Here is a 12,627-nt window from a genome sequence, read left to right on the forward strand (position 1 = left end):
TATTGAAGGAGATAAAAAAAGATTATCAATAAGAAAAAGAAAGAAAAAAGAAGATTCAGCCGGGACTTTAGAAGTGCCAAAAATAAAAGTCGGTGTTATAAAGTTTGGCAGAATTAGAAGAAAAAGTAGGTAACAGTTAACAGTGTTCAACGATCAGAAAAAAAAAAAGGCGTTGAAGATAGAAACCTGGCTGAGATGGGATAAAAAGCACGGACTACAGTGGTGTTGTCGACGTTTGTCGTGTTACGACATAGCACTGGCATAGCACTGGCTTTCCATTAAAAAGCCCGTTAACTGGGTCTTGTCCGATGCTCTGGGACCTCAGGACTTACCTAAATTAGATATTCCAGCCTGTATCCGTACCTTAGCTACCTACCTAATTTTAGGAAGTTACCTTAGGTAGGTACCTAGGTAACTTAGCTTTTTGCTCATAGGGGTAGCTATAAGGGAAGATTAAAGTTCGTGAGTAATTACAGTACGGATTAATTACTGGACCTCTGAATCTCTGATGAAGATAATACCTTAGGTAAATGAGGTAAGCACGAGCCAGCTGTCACTTCCAAGGTTCTTGAAACAGGCCGTACCTTAGGTATGTACTTAACGTAATGAGATTGTACTCAGAGATGTACATTTACATACCGAGATATATGAACATGCACGAAATTGTGACGGAGATATAAGTACTCCAATACTTGCATAGGTACTTAGGTAGGTACCTAAGGTATCCACACTGTTGTACCTGATGAGACAGCTCTGCATTTCGGTTCGAGGCAGCATCTAGAATGACGTGCCACTAGAACGAACCATAGAATTCAGAAGCAGAAGTCGCAGTCACGTTTTACTGCCTTTACAGCTGGTCTTTTTACAGCTTCTATCGACTTTTTTCCAATACAAATTTATTTGCAAATTTACTTGCAAATGAACGCATAAATATAACCTGTCACCTTAAACACCTCAGCTCGTCGCCGCCCCATTTCTTTTCCCCCAACCAAACAACTTACAACAGTACATCCTCTTCACCTAAGCCCAGTCTTAAACGATATCCTACAGCAGCATCGCCCAAGATGTCACAGTCCGTGCTCGAGCAACTCCTGGAGATGGGGTTCGACAAATCACGTGCCGAACTGGCAGTGAAGAGATCCGACGGGTGTAAGTCTCTTGCGTCTAATCACATGCCTACGTATTATTGGGTATAGTGTACTGATGATGATCTGTCTTAGTGCCGGATGCTATGGACTGGTTGGAGAAGACCCAGGATACTCCATTGGAAGAGCTTCTCGAGGAGGAGCAATCTGGAGCCAACGTTGCAAAGGTAGATGAAGGTGCAGTCGCAATGTCACTCGTCTGTAATGAGTGTGACAAGAAGTTCCGTTCTCAAGCCGAGGCTGAATTCCATGCCAACAAATCGTGAGAGCTGTCAAATTTCTCATTTTTTATATATTATTTCATACCAAAGCTAATCTAAAATCCCAGGGGTCATACCGATTTTGCCGAGTCTACTGAACAGATTGCTCCCCTTAGTGAGGAGGAGAAGAAAAAGAGACTCGAAGAGCTCCGAGAGCGTGTCAAGGCTAAGAAGGCCGGCCTAGCTGCCGTAGATAAAGAAGAGCAAAAGCGCAATGAGGTACTTGCAGTTTCATAACCCAACCAGTATATTCCGTTCTTACTGACCACTACTTAGCAAATCCGCCAAAAAGCTACTAGGGAATCTCATGAGCTTAAGGAGGAGCTCCAGCGCAAGGAGCAGATCAAAGAAGCCGCCAAGAAGCGACAAGAGAAGCTCGATGACATCGAGGCCAAGAAACGCATCAAGGCCAAGATCGAAGCTGACAAGGAGGAACGCCGACGCAAGGCAGAAGAGGCAAAAGCTGCAAGGGCAGGAGTCCCAGTTGCAGCCCCAGCCGCCGCCGCTCCAGCGCCCGCTCCAGCACCAGCTCGTTCTGCCGTTACTCACAATGAAGCTCGACTGAGACTACAGACTTTCGGCGGCAACGTCTTGAAGACACTCCCGGCAGACACCACACTTTTCGAGGTCAAACAAATGCTGGAGTCGGAGAATGGACTTACGGTTACCAAGTTCGTCCAGAACTTCCCCAGAAAGGTCTTCGAAGGCAGCCTCGACCTTGGTAAAACTTTGAAGGAGGCTGGACTAGTCCCGAGCGCTGTTTTGGTTGTACAATAAGTTACGAAGATGCGAAGATGAGGGAAAAGGGGGTCGGGGATGTTGATTCTCACGGATGAATGATTTGGCGATGACTTGGCGTTTTGACTTTGCTTGGGAAGGTGAAATAGGAGGTTTCATGATAAGGGGGGTATCATGAAAAGAATGATGAGTCAACGCAAATAAAAGCAATCTTATGAAGATTGTAGCATTTATGCGAATGCTATTCGAGATCACTAGAGTTCCCCTAGGAACTTAAGCCGGGGCCATAAATTTGCATTTCACTTCGTTTGCACAATGAACAAATGAACAATTCACGGCGCAGTAGGACTTTTTAAATTCGTCTCTCATGGCTTCATCTGCAAAAGCCAATTGTCATATTAACCTATGACTTGGTAAAGGTCGCCCATGGCATCCTGATATTGCCTCCTTCACGCCACACCAATGGTGTATGGAACCCCAGAACCATGCAGTGAAAGTACAAAGGGAAGATGAGAATTCGTAATCGCGGAACGTGTTTAATCGAAAAGACCGAAGCCCATGTCCTCGTCCGACTCCTCCTTCTCTGCGTAGGAAATTAGTATACTTCAAGCGATGCTGCTGCACGCATGGACAGCATGAGTAGGAGGCAGAGTTGGACATACCCTCTTCCTTCTTCTCCTCCTCAGCGGCCTCCTCGGCGGCGCCAGCAGCACCACCGGCGGCGGCGGCAGGGCCACCAGCAGCGGCGGCACCACCAGAGCCGACGTTCGATAGCAGATCCTTTACGTCCTTGCCCTCAAGAGCCTAGATAAATCGCATGCATCAGCAAATAGGGTCTTTTATTTCCTCGCGAGATCGGTTCATCGTTCGTTACCTTAGCGAAAAGTTGCGTCCAGATGGGCTCGACATCAACGACCTTAGCGGCCTTGATGAGAGTCTGTAGCTTGTCGGCCTGTGTAATTATCACGATTAGTATTCTCGCGGTCCAGGTTATTATTATTATATTCGGATTCCCCCGTCAAAACACCCCGCGCTCAAAAAAGAGCTGTGCGGAGGGGCATGCGGCGGGTTTCTTGGTTTTTGGTTCTTTGCTCACAGTGATCTCAACACCGTCATCGGCGAGGATGAGCGCCGCGTACGACGAGGCAAGTTCGGCAGTCGACATTGTGTATGGGATGTGTCTGGGGGCGAATGTGGTGTTGGATGAGTAAAATTGTCGATCTGGAAGGACACAACCTCGAAGATGTTGATATTGGATTTGCGCGCTCGTGAAATTATTAGCGGAAAATCCACATTCAATTCAATTGGCAATGCGAAATTTTTGGTGGGAGGAAGATAGGGTTAGCACACGGAAGGAAAAAAAAGATTCCGCTTCGGAGAATGCAGGTGGTCTACTTTTAATTGGTTGGTTATCAGAGCCAATCAGAGCTTTAGATTGACTGCCCCGCAAGATCACTTGAAAGTTGGAAACCTTACGGCTTTTACTAGTATGTACGTACAATACAAGCCATATACAAAGCAAGTACAATACAGACTACGTAACCTAGACACCACTATTGTATTGTAGGTATTGCACTATTAGCTTGTGATGAGCACACGACCCCACCTTACCCACCTTAGCCTTAAATCCACCTGCACCTTTTGGCATTTTTGGGTCTGCCAGTCGGGTCTATGCTCTTTCCTTCATCGGCGTCTGTCTTTCCTACCTAAACCTACCTAAAAGTAAACCATTCCCCCTTCGACCAAATACTGTACATAGTAGTAATCAAGGCCTTAGGGATAAGCAGCACTTAGGAGCAGTTTCAGAAAGCTCTGACAGGTAAGATAAGATCTTACCTAACCTATAAAGTAACAAAAACAAAAAAAGAGTCATTGGCCTATACCTACCTAAGGCAGATGGTTATATGCACCTCCCGGGATTACGCATGTGTTATTGCTACTCTTTACCTTTCTACGGAACCTCAAATTGATGAAAAATCACCTATAAGTAATCAAACAAGCGATCACCTAAAGTTTAGGTAGATATCAGTGGACAAAGAGGGGGGAGCGAGGCAGGAGGGGATTGTACTAATATTTCCTCCCTTTTTTATTTTCGTTTTCGTTTACCATCTTAAGAAGTATAACGGCTTGTACGGGATTTATTCAAAGCTTCGCAGTTTAAGGAATTACTTCCAAGGACCGACAGTATGGAAACCCCAAAGATACCAGCTCCGAAGGACGAGGGCGAAAAGGAGGTCCTCGAAAAGTTAATTGCCATCCGCGATCAGTTACAGCTGCGCAAGCTCGACCGTACCACTTACGTTCGAACTCAAGATGTCATGATTTTATATGACCAGACTATTGAGCAGGTCAAAATCCTAAATGAGATGAGGCGTGGGAAGTCGGTTGAAGAGAACAGAGGTACGACAAGCAGTACACTAGAAATTGAAATAATCCCAACCTATCCGGTCGTTTACCTATAAACTTATTGTAAATAACTAACTAACTTTGAACCCTAGTGGATAGAGTTGTAGACAGCTGCTTCCAATTGCTATCGCTCTTCTTCATGACGATCGGTCGAAACAACGAGGCCCCTGCCGCCTATGCACTGACCTCGACCATTAAACGGCTCCTAGATCATCTGAACGAAGCCAACTTATACTCGGCCCGGGATCTCGAGAGCATGTCACAAACCCTTGAGCATCTGTCCGTAATAGCACACAACTCCGCCAGCACGAAGCCAGCCCCCTTTCTCGAGACCTTAATCGTCCAGAGGATAGAGAGATGTCGGGCATTATTGGCAAACCTACAGAAAAGGATCGAGGATATCGCAGAGCCATTGCGGCCTACCGCGGACAAACTGGTCTCAATAATGAGACAAATGGCCATTGTCAACACCAAATCAAAGGTAAGTTCTGTCTGTCTGCCACCATGACATTATCACGCATTAACAAATTCATTTAGTTCGCGCCATCGGAGATACATAAGCGAGAGGCGGAGCTAAAAGAGATCGGTGAGACGAGAAAAGACGGACAGTTCCTAGATGCCGACGGCAACATCTTAAAAGGCAGCGAGAGTGTCTCGAATCTGGTGGACCGATGTTTAGACTATACCAAGATTGTCCTTGAGAGGTACATAGTGTTGTCCAACTACCGATTTACAGGAGTATATTTGCTAACCTTGTTTTTCAGAAACGGCCAGTTTCCTGACAAGTGGAAGCCACTCTACGATGTCCTAGTCGGCATTAGAAATAACCTTGATAAGCTGTCGCTAACTCAAGCGTGGTCACTGCGAGAAACGGATTTATACGACTACCAACGACAGCTCGACAGGATCGACGAGAGCAGAGTAAACGGTAATTGGGTTGACGACCAGGGACAACCAGCTGAACTTTATGTCCAACGAGTACGTTCTTATTCCAGCAGCCATACCTCCCCCTAATTATCTACTAACAAAACTTTAGACGCTTCTTTACCTAATACGAAGGAGCTACGGTTATATCTACCATCTTATGATATCGTCAGAGCCTGTGTCCGAGGCTCTGTTACCGATCTACAATCAACTACAAACGCTAAAGCGCTGCCTCGTCGAAGTCAAGAACAGCGGTGGCGTGACGTCGGTGAGGGAGCTTTACCCCTATAGCATGAAGCTAAATTCCATCGACAACATGAAAGTTGACGGTAAATTCATGGTCGGGGAAGATATTCCCGAAGGTCAGGGCAGCGTAGCTGAACTGCTGGCCGAGTGCTTCGACCTGAATTACGAGCTCAGAGTGGCGGCGGAGGCGGCAACAGAGACCCCTCCATCAGAGCGTGAGTCGTGAGGTGGTTTAATACATAAAAGAGCTTTGCGGTGCAATCATTATAGAGTGGTGGCTCGTCTAATCTGGCTCGGCTGGTTTGGTGTATAGGAAGTATATGTTGTAATATCGTCTTGTGATTTATTAACTTCTACGGACAAGGCCAAATGCCATACCTCTCGTTACAAGCAAAATATGTGCAAGTAACTGGTATAGTTCTACACTAATGTAGCCGTGGACAATGGACGTTCAAAATAAATATTGATAGGTAGCTTTGGGGAGAAGGCGTCGGTCTTAAGAAATTTTCTAATCTTCTAAGCTTTGAGGCTATATTATCCGAGATCTGTAAATCAGTTGGTAGCCCAAGCCGCCAACTTGGTCTAAGAAAATGAGTTTAGTTAGTATCGTTTTCATTTTCTATAAAAGAGATAGACGTATAGCTCAGGTAATATGAGAGAAGAGCATACCGCTAATATCAGAGCCTAGAGTAGTTTGACTTTGTTAGCAACTATTAACATAAACTTATATACCAGTTACCTATTAGATTAGGTACCTACCTAGGTAGGTACCTGTTACGGTTTTGTGAGAAGTTGGCCACGTTACCTTGTCAGTATCCCAGACTCCGGATCTGGTGTAAACATCCTGCTCGAGGATAGCCTTGACCTCCTCCTTGGACTCGGCGACGAGGATCAACGTGCTGCCGTACCAGTCGAACTTGGCGGGGTCGTCGCTTTCGGGCTTGTCGTTTAGGACGGCGCCTGTTTTACGACAAAGGAAAAGAAAAGAAAATGGTTAATTGGTAGGTAGAGTAAAGTTTGCCGGAAGACTCGGAGATTTTATTTAGTGGCGTAGGATAGGATAGGTAGGTAGGTAGGTAATAATATTATAGCATACCTCCCGTTTTTAACTGCCCGGACTCGACGTACTTCTTGATGCCCTCAAAGTGCTGGCTAGAAAAGATGAATTTCACATGTAAGCCTGAGACGACAAATAACACAGCTCCCCACCACAAAAAAAAAAAAGTTTAAGTTGATTGGCGATGGTGGTAGGTAGTAGTAAAGTTTGTTTTGACTCACGCGCGAACTTCCAGCCTCTTCTCCCGGGTGCCCGGCTTGTCGGGAACGACTACGAGCCAGTTGAACTTGCCCGGGGGCGGTGTGGTGACGGACGCCATTTGGATGTGGACGGGGCCGCGAAATATTCTAGAGGTGGTGGTGCCGGTGTTACGGACTAGTGGTGCTGGCTGGAAGGGTCGGGGAAGCGTTCTAATAAAGCGAAAGGCCATAGACTCTAGAGGGGTTGTTGCGCGTTATCTATATAAGAGGTTGGTTTATATATATTATACTTTATACTACCTACCTTATATAGGCACCTAACGTAGGTATGTTACCTTCAACCAAGCCGGTGTCGTGCTCGATAGCATTGGAGTTACAGGTAGGTTAGGCTATCTATATTACTATACCTGATCTACTAACTACCGGCACTTTGAACCCCGAGGTAACGACGATGGCAGTTGAAGGGCGTATAGCCTATGTAGGGTGGAGTCCAGAAACGAGTACGTTAGGTAGTTTAGCTCTATAGATTATACTATAGTATACTACCTACTATCGCCCGAAGAAGATCTAATCGGCAAATTCGTTCCATGTGCCGTCACCGGCGAACCCGCCCCTCCCCTCCTAACCAGACCACCAGTTCGTCTTACTGTTTTCCCCGCTATGATGTACATATGTACCTTGGATACCTTATGTATTGTATTGTACAATGCATAAGAATAATGCATGTACGTACCTCGAGCCTCGAGGTCAGGTCCCGTCACTATCAAATGGTTGGACAATGCAATTGTCGCGGCATTAGGTAGGTAGGTAGCTTCTTTCCGAATTCATCATTTGTCCTTTCGCGGCGGCGCAGCCAACCAGCTAGCTGGGAACGAAAGAAACGAAAACGAGAGAGCCTCCCTGCACCATCATCATCTCGTATGTACATTCCTTATTCTCTCACTTCACTGACACATTCTTTTATCACACTATTGAACACAGTCATACTAGGAATAGCAACCCGTGATACTAGGCACGAGACTTTTCCACCTCCCCCGGGCTGAAAAGGAACGAAAAAAAAGCCTCTTTTATCCGCGTTTCTTTCTGTCTGTACCTTTTCCCTTGACCTTGGCTTTCCGATCCTCGTCCCATTTATTTTCGCTCTTAGCTCGGAAATGTGTCAACAATCGCCTGGTTTCTTGCTCTGGTCGCCTCATTATCGTTCACTACCATAGTGCTCGCCATTCGGTTATGTGTGTGTGTATTGCTACTATTAGTCTGGGCGGTCTGATTTTTGTTTACCTAGGTAATCTATTAGTTTGATTAATGACCTATCGTCAGTTCCAAATTGCTCAATGGGGCTGGAAACTAGGAGTTTGCCAAGGCGATGATCCGGTACGTTAGCTTTCGTCTTCTTCGTCTACCTAACAGGTATGTAAGAAGGGGGGGAAAAGAGAAACGCCCTTTGGATGGATGGTACCTATGTAAGTACAATACCTCAGGTAGCTGCCTAGCTCAGTGCACGGCTAGACCGGGGGGTACTTAACATCATATGTGAGAGAGAAAGCTTAGGGTTATCATCGGCGTTGCAATTGTGTCGTCATCAGCTTCGTTCCTAACATAGCCCACGCAACCAGCGCCCCGCCATGCCACTACGTAGTATGGTCCCTGAAAAAAAAAAGGAAAGGAAAAGGTGCCATTATCATTGTCGGTCTTCGGCGGTCTCGATAGCTCCCCGCCATAACAAAGACGGCTTCCAGGGTGCAACCCTCCCCGGCCCTCCAAGTTTTCTCCAGGTATCATGACCTTACTACTACCTACCTAGGTAGCTAGTGACATATAGAAATCTGGGGAAGCCGAGGCAGGTGTCATGAGTTATTTTGTGTGTTGAGTTTAAAAGTCTGGACACTTCCCACGTCCGAGAGGATGGGATTGCCTATTACGGAGACAGATGAATACATTCCTATTGTTAAACCATCTATCCGGTCAAGTACTTATATGTAACCTAATACCTACTACTACTGCTACTACTACTACTTCTCTCATCTAATCAACTAAGTCAGTAGTTACCTGTTATTCTTTATTTAAACCAATTTACCAATATACCGAGCAAGTAGTGAATTGTTTCCACACGCACACGCACACACACACACACATATATATATATATATATATACAACTTATCCTATACAGTCACAAAGTTAAGATTTGCCATAGCTCCATCAGAGCCCACTATCACCACTATCACCACTATCACAATGCTATCGCTCCACCTGCAAAGAGAATCAGAAAGGTGGGCAGCTCAACGCCAGAGCTACCCCGCCCCCTACTCCTACTCCTACTCCCTCTCCTCAAGCAGCAGCAGCAGCAGCACCTTCGACGAAAGCGACAGCAAATCCGTCTTCTCCACCACAAGCAGTAGATCGAGGCGGTCTTCCCTGTCGAGCGAAGCTCCCGACGACGAACCCGCACCCCCAACCTTCTTCCAACAACAACAGCAGCAGCCCCGAGACTCTAACGGCGCCCCGATCGCCATCTACGCGTCCCTGGAGCAGGCCGTGGCGCAGAGCACGCAGGCGGCCGAGGCCCAAGGGCCCAGGCGGCTCGTCACGCCCGGGAAACTATACGAGAACGAAGAGGACGACGACGAGATCGTCGAGTGGCCGGAGGAAGAGGGGCAGGGGCAGGACACGAAGACAGCGACAGCAACGGCAACGGCAGCAGCAGTACTAGCTGCGTAGCAACGCAGCAGCAAGCAACTATGTATGCCGAGAGCGGGTTCTCCCGCACCACCCTTCCCCCCCTCCCTAGGTTGGAATTCCAAAGGGGGGGGGGGGGGGGGGGAGAAGAAGAAAAAGAAAAACAACAAGAAGAAAAAAATGAGGGAAAAAAACAAAACAAAAAGTTGCCAAGCATGAGGTGTTTTACAGGGAGAGAGAGGAGAGAGAGGAGAGAGAGAAATTCCTGTTAATTGCGAATAACGCCACCACCCATCTTGGCGCAGGCTTGGGATTCTTGGGGGGTCTTTATTAGCTAGCTATTTTCATCTACCTACCCTACCATCGCGGTCCAAAGGGCGACCCGAAAAGGGGATATCGGCGTTTAGGAACCTGCAGCGAATGATCGGAGAATGTTGGCTGGGCAGGGCTGGGCAGTGCAAAAGCATCATGTGTATAAGTTTGGAACGGGCTGCAATTGTTTGCTTTTTTTTTCTTGTCTTGTTTCTGGATGGATGGATGGATGGATGGAACGAATGAACGATGATACCCCCCCAAAATACCTATGATAAAAAGACTCTCGTCTCTAATACAAAAATATAATCTAAATTGCATTTTTCTTCATGACTATCCTTCTACATCATCGATTTCTATATTCTAAACATTTATCTAGCATAAGCCAAAGTCGCGCAATCACCTTTTACGCTTTAAGATATCGCCCTGCACATATGTTTTGTACACCCCGTCTGTTCGCCCACCTATACTCACCCGCACGCCTAGACCTTCTGCTTAATCCTGTACTGAAGTAGCGGGGATAAAAAGCAAAAACAACATTCTACCACCAACTTTACAGCTTCGCCTTGGGAGATTCCTGCTTCTGCATTGTCTCAGCCACGATGCGCCTCTGGATCTTTCCTGTCGCCGTCTTGGGCATGACCTCGGTAAAGTAGATCTACCATAGCTGATTAGCATCTCTCCTCGTTAGCCTCCACACCAAAAGAACTGGCACTCACCTTCTTGGGTACTTTGAAATTGGCCAACTTCTCCTGGACCCAAGCTCTTAATTCATCAGGTTCAAGTTTGGCCCCGCTCTTGAGCACGACCGCAACACCGATATCCTGGCCGTACAGCTCATCAGGAATGGCGAAGCTTACGGCTTCCGAGACGGATGGGTGTCTCGTTAGCACATTGTCTAGTTCAATCGGGCTAATCTTTTCACCGCCCTTGTTGATGAGCTCCTTGATACGGCCAGTGATGATGATGTAGCCGTCCTCATCCTTCTTGCCTTGATCGCCAGTACGGAAGAAGCCGCCTTTTGTGAATGCTGTCGCATTGGCGGCTGGGTTATTCAGATAACCTTTGGTTACGTTTTCGCCCAAGATGCAGATCTCGCCCTCGGCACCCTGAGGGACCTCATCTCCAGCTTCGTTGAGAATTTTGACTTCCACGCCTTGACCCAAACCTACCGTACCAGGCTTTCTCTTCGCCGGAGGTAAGGGGTTGGATGTCATTTGGTGTGCGGCTTCCGTCATGGCATACGCTTCCAGAACGGGTGCCTTGAATTTCTCTTCCAGCTGATGGAACACTGTGGGGGATAGAGGCGAGGAGCAAGACCGGATGAAGCGAATCTTAGGAAGGGGATTCGGAGCAGGGTTCTTAAGCAGGATCTGATGTATGGTTGGTACAGCAGTATACCAGTTCGCTCCGTGGGCAATAAAATCACGCCAAAAGTCTGAAGCAGAGAATTTGGTCGGCACAATCATGGAGCCACCTGAGTACAGAGGAGCTAGGAGAGCGCAAAGAAGACCGTGGACGTGGAACAGCGGCATGACCAGCATTGTCCGATCTTGCGCGGTAAGTTTATACGTCGCCTGAATGTTTTCTATAATGACTATTAGCACAGCACTATTTTCCCTAGGTAGGTTCATCAACTTACTCATTGTTCGCGTCAAGTTGCGATGCGTCAACGGAACCTAGCTTACGAGTTAGAGAACAGATATAAAAAAGATGCGCCGGGTTAATCCATAACATACAACTTTGGGTCTCGATGTCGTGCCACTGGATAAAGAGAAAAAAAAAGCATGTTAACCAATATGTTTATAACACTGCGTCTTACTGGAACTCCTGAAAGCTTACCTCGTATGTAAGACCAAGGCAACATCATCTGGCTCTGGCCGCAGCAGGTTTTCTTTGGCCTTCCCCTTCAGTTGACCGAGATCTTTGACATCCAAAGCCACCTCGTTCTTCGCATTGTCCCAGTAGCACTCGGCGATGGCAGCATTGAACTTACGCGCAGCCTTGACAGAAGGCGCATTGGCTTCGTATGCGCCCTTGGGTACCAACACAATGGCGGACTTGATATCTTCGATATAAAACTCGAACTCCTCTTGCTTATAGGCCGGGTTTAACGGTGCGGCGATACCGCGCTGCCACGAGGTAGCAAGGAACGAGACGATAAACTCGTACGAGTTTACCGTCGCTATCGATACGGGGGAACGGTTGGTGATTCCGATAGCGGCGAGTTTCTGCTGAAAGGAGGAGCATTCGGCGATGAGGTCTTTGTATGTTACCGTCAACGGCTTCGGTTTCGAGGGTATTATAATGGCAACAGAAGAGACTACGCTATTGATGGAATTCTGAAGGGTGGTCATGTTGAAGTTTTGTCTCGCTGATGTAAGTGTATTAATGTCGTCCGAGGTTGAGGATATTCTCTCTAGGAGGTAGTAGTTGATCAATTACTTTAAAGGTAGGTACCTACGTAGACAGTCTATGTCTACGATTGATGTATGATACAAAGAAATAACACGATGCTCGAAAAAAACAAAATCAAAATTAGATAAGTAAGAAAAGTGATGAGAGTTATAAGTGTATAATAAGTGCGAAACATACGATAAGCGAAGATCTTGCGTGTTCGGCAATGTCAATGCAAGTTTGAGGTTCTTGCCGTTACGTACC

The 12,627-nt window shown here is 46.8% G+C and overlaps 6 protein-coding genes across 6 annotated transcripts; 3 read left to right on the forward strand and 3 right to left on the reverse strand.

The window, feature by feature from the left end:
* Positions 1-789: 789 nt before the first annotated feature.
* Positions 790-2,579, forward strand: F4812DRAFT_435683 (ubiquitin-related domain-containing protein). The gene is made up of 4 exons (XM_047934780.1): positions 790-1,149; positions 1,221-1,407; positions 1,474-1,624; positions 1,682-2,579. The coding sequence occupies exons 1-4, from the start codon at positions 1,065-1,067 to the stop codon at positions 2,180-2,182; spliced, it is 924 nt and encodes a 307-aa protein (XP_047788350.1). The 5' UTR covers positions 790-1,064; the 3' UTR covers positions 2,183-2,579.
* On the reverse strand, positions 2,482-3,501 carry F4812DRAFT_435686 (60s acidic ribosomal protein-domain-containing protein). Its single transcript, XM_047934781.1, has 4 exons — positions 3,240-3,501; positions 3,018-3,095; positions 2,806-2,947; positions 2,482-2,726 (listed from the first exon to the last, which is right to left on the reverse strand). Exons 1-4 carry the CDS (start codon positions 3,306-3,308, stop codon positions 2,680-2,682), a joined length of 336 nt encoding a protein of 111 aa, XP_047788351.1. The 5' UTR covers positions 3,309-3,501; the 3' UTR covers positions 2,482-2,679.
* An 828-nt stretch (positions 3,502-4,329) lies between these two features.
* On the forward strand, positions 4,330-5,945 carry F4812DRAFT_461014 (uncharacterized protein; the record flags this gene model as incomplete). The annotated part of the gene is made up of 5 exons (XM_047937796.1): positions 4,330-4,543; positions 4,642-5,030; positions 5,087-5,253; positions 5,314-5,527; positions 5,586-5,945. 5 exons carry the CDS (start codon positions 4,330-4,332, stop codon positions 5,943-5,945), a joined length of 1,344 nt encoding a protein of 447 aa, XP_047788352.1.
* A 326-nt stretch (positions 5,946-6,271) lies between these two features.
* On the reverse strand, positions 6,272-7,095 carry F4812DRAFT_461015 (uncharacterized protein; the record flags this gene model as incomplete). The annotated part of the gene is made up of 5 exons (XM_047937797.1): positions 6,272-6,301; positions 6,389-6,403; positions 6,525-6,679; positions 6,816-6,871; positions 6,998-7,095. 5 exons carry the CDS (start codon positions 7,093-7,095, stop codon positions 6,272-6,274), a joined length of 354 nt encoding a protein of 117 aa, XP_047788353.1.
* Positions 7,096-8,906: 1,811 nt separating this feature from the next.
* On the forward strand, positions 8,907-9,854 carry F4812DRAFT_94744 (uncharacterized protein). Its single transcript, XM_047939561.1, has 2 exons — positions 8,907-9,013; positions 9,173-9,854. Exon 2 carries the CDS (start codon positions 9,214-9,216, stop codon positions 9,694-9,696), a length of 483 nt encoding a protein of 160 aa, XP_047788354.1. The 5' UTR covers positions 8,907-9,013; positions 9,173-9,213; the 3' UTR covers positions 9,697-9,854.
* Positions 9,855-10,187: 333 nt separating this feature from the next.
* On the reverse strand, positions 10,188-12,598 carry F4812DRAFT_435704 (acetyl-CoA synthetase-like protein). The gene is made up of 4 exons (XM_047934782.1): positions 11,809-12,598; positions 11,706-11,730; positions 11,609-11,645; positions 10,188-11,554 (listed from the first exon to the last, which is right to left on the reverse strand). Exons 1-4 carry the CDS (start codon positions 12,321-12,323, stop codon positions 10,638-10,640), a joined length of 1,494 nt encoding a protein of 497 aa, XP_047788355.1. The 5' UTR covers positions 12,324-12,598; the 3' UTR covers positions 10,188-10,637.
* Between the last annotated feature and the right edge of the window lie 29 nt (positions 12,599-12,627).

Source organism: Daldinia caldariorum, assembly GCF_022478825.1.
Source record: "Daldinia caldariorum strain CBS 122874 unplaced genomic scaffold F4812scaffold_13, whole genome shotgun sequence".
In the NCBI taxonomy this organism is placed as follows: domain Eukaryota; kingdom Fungi; phylum Ascomycota; class Sordariomycetes; order Xylariales; family Hypoxylaceae; genus Daldinia; species Daldinia caldariorum.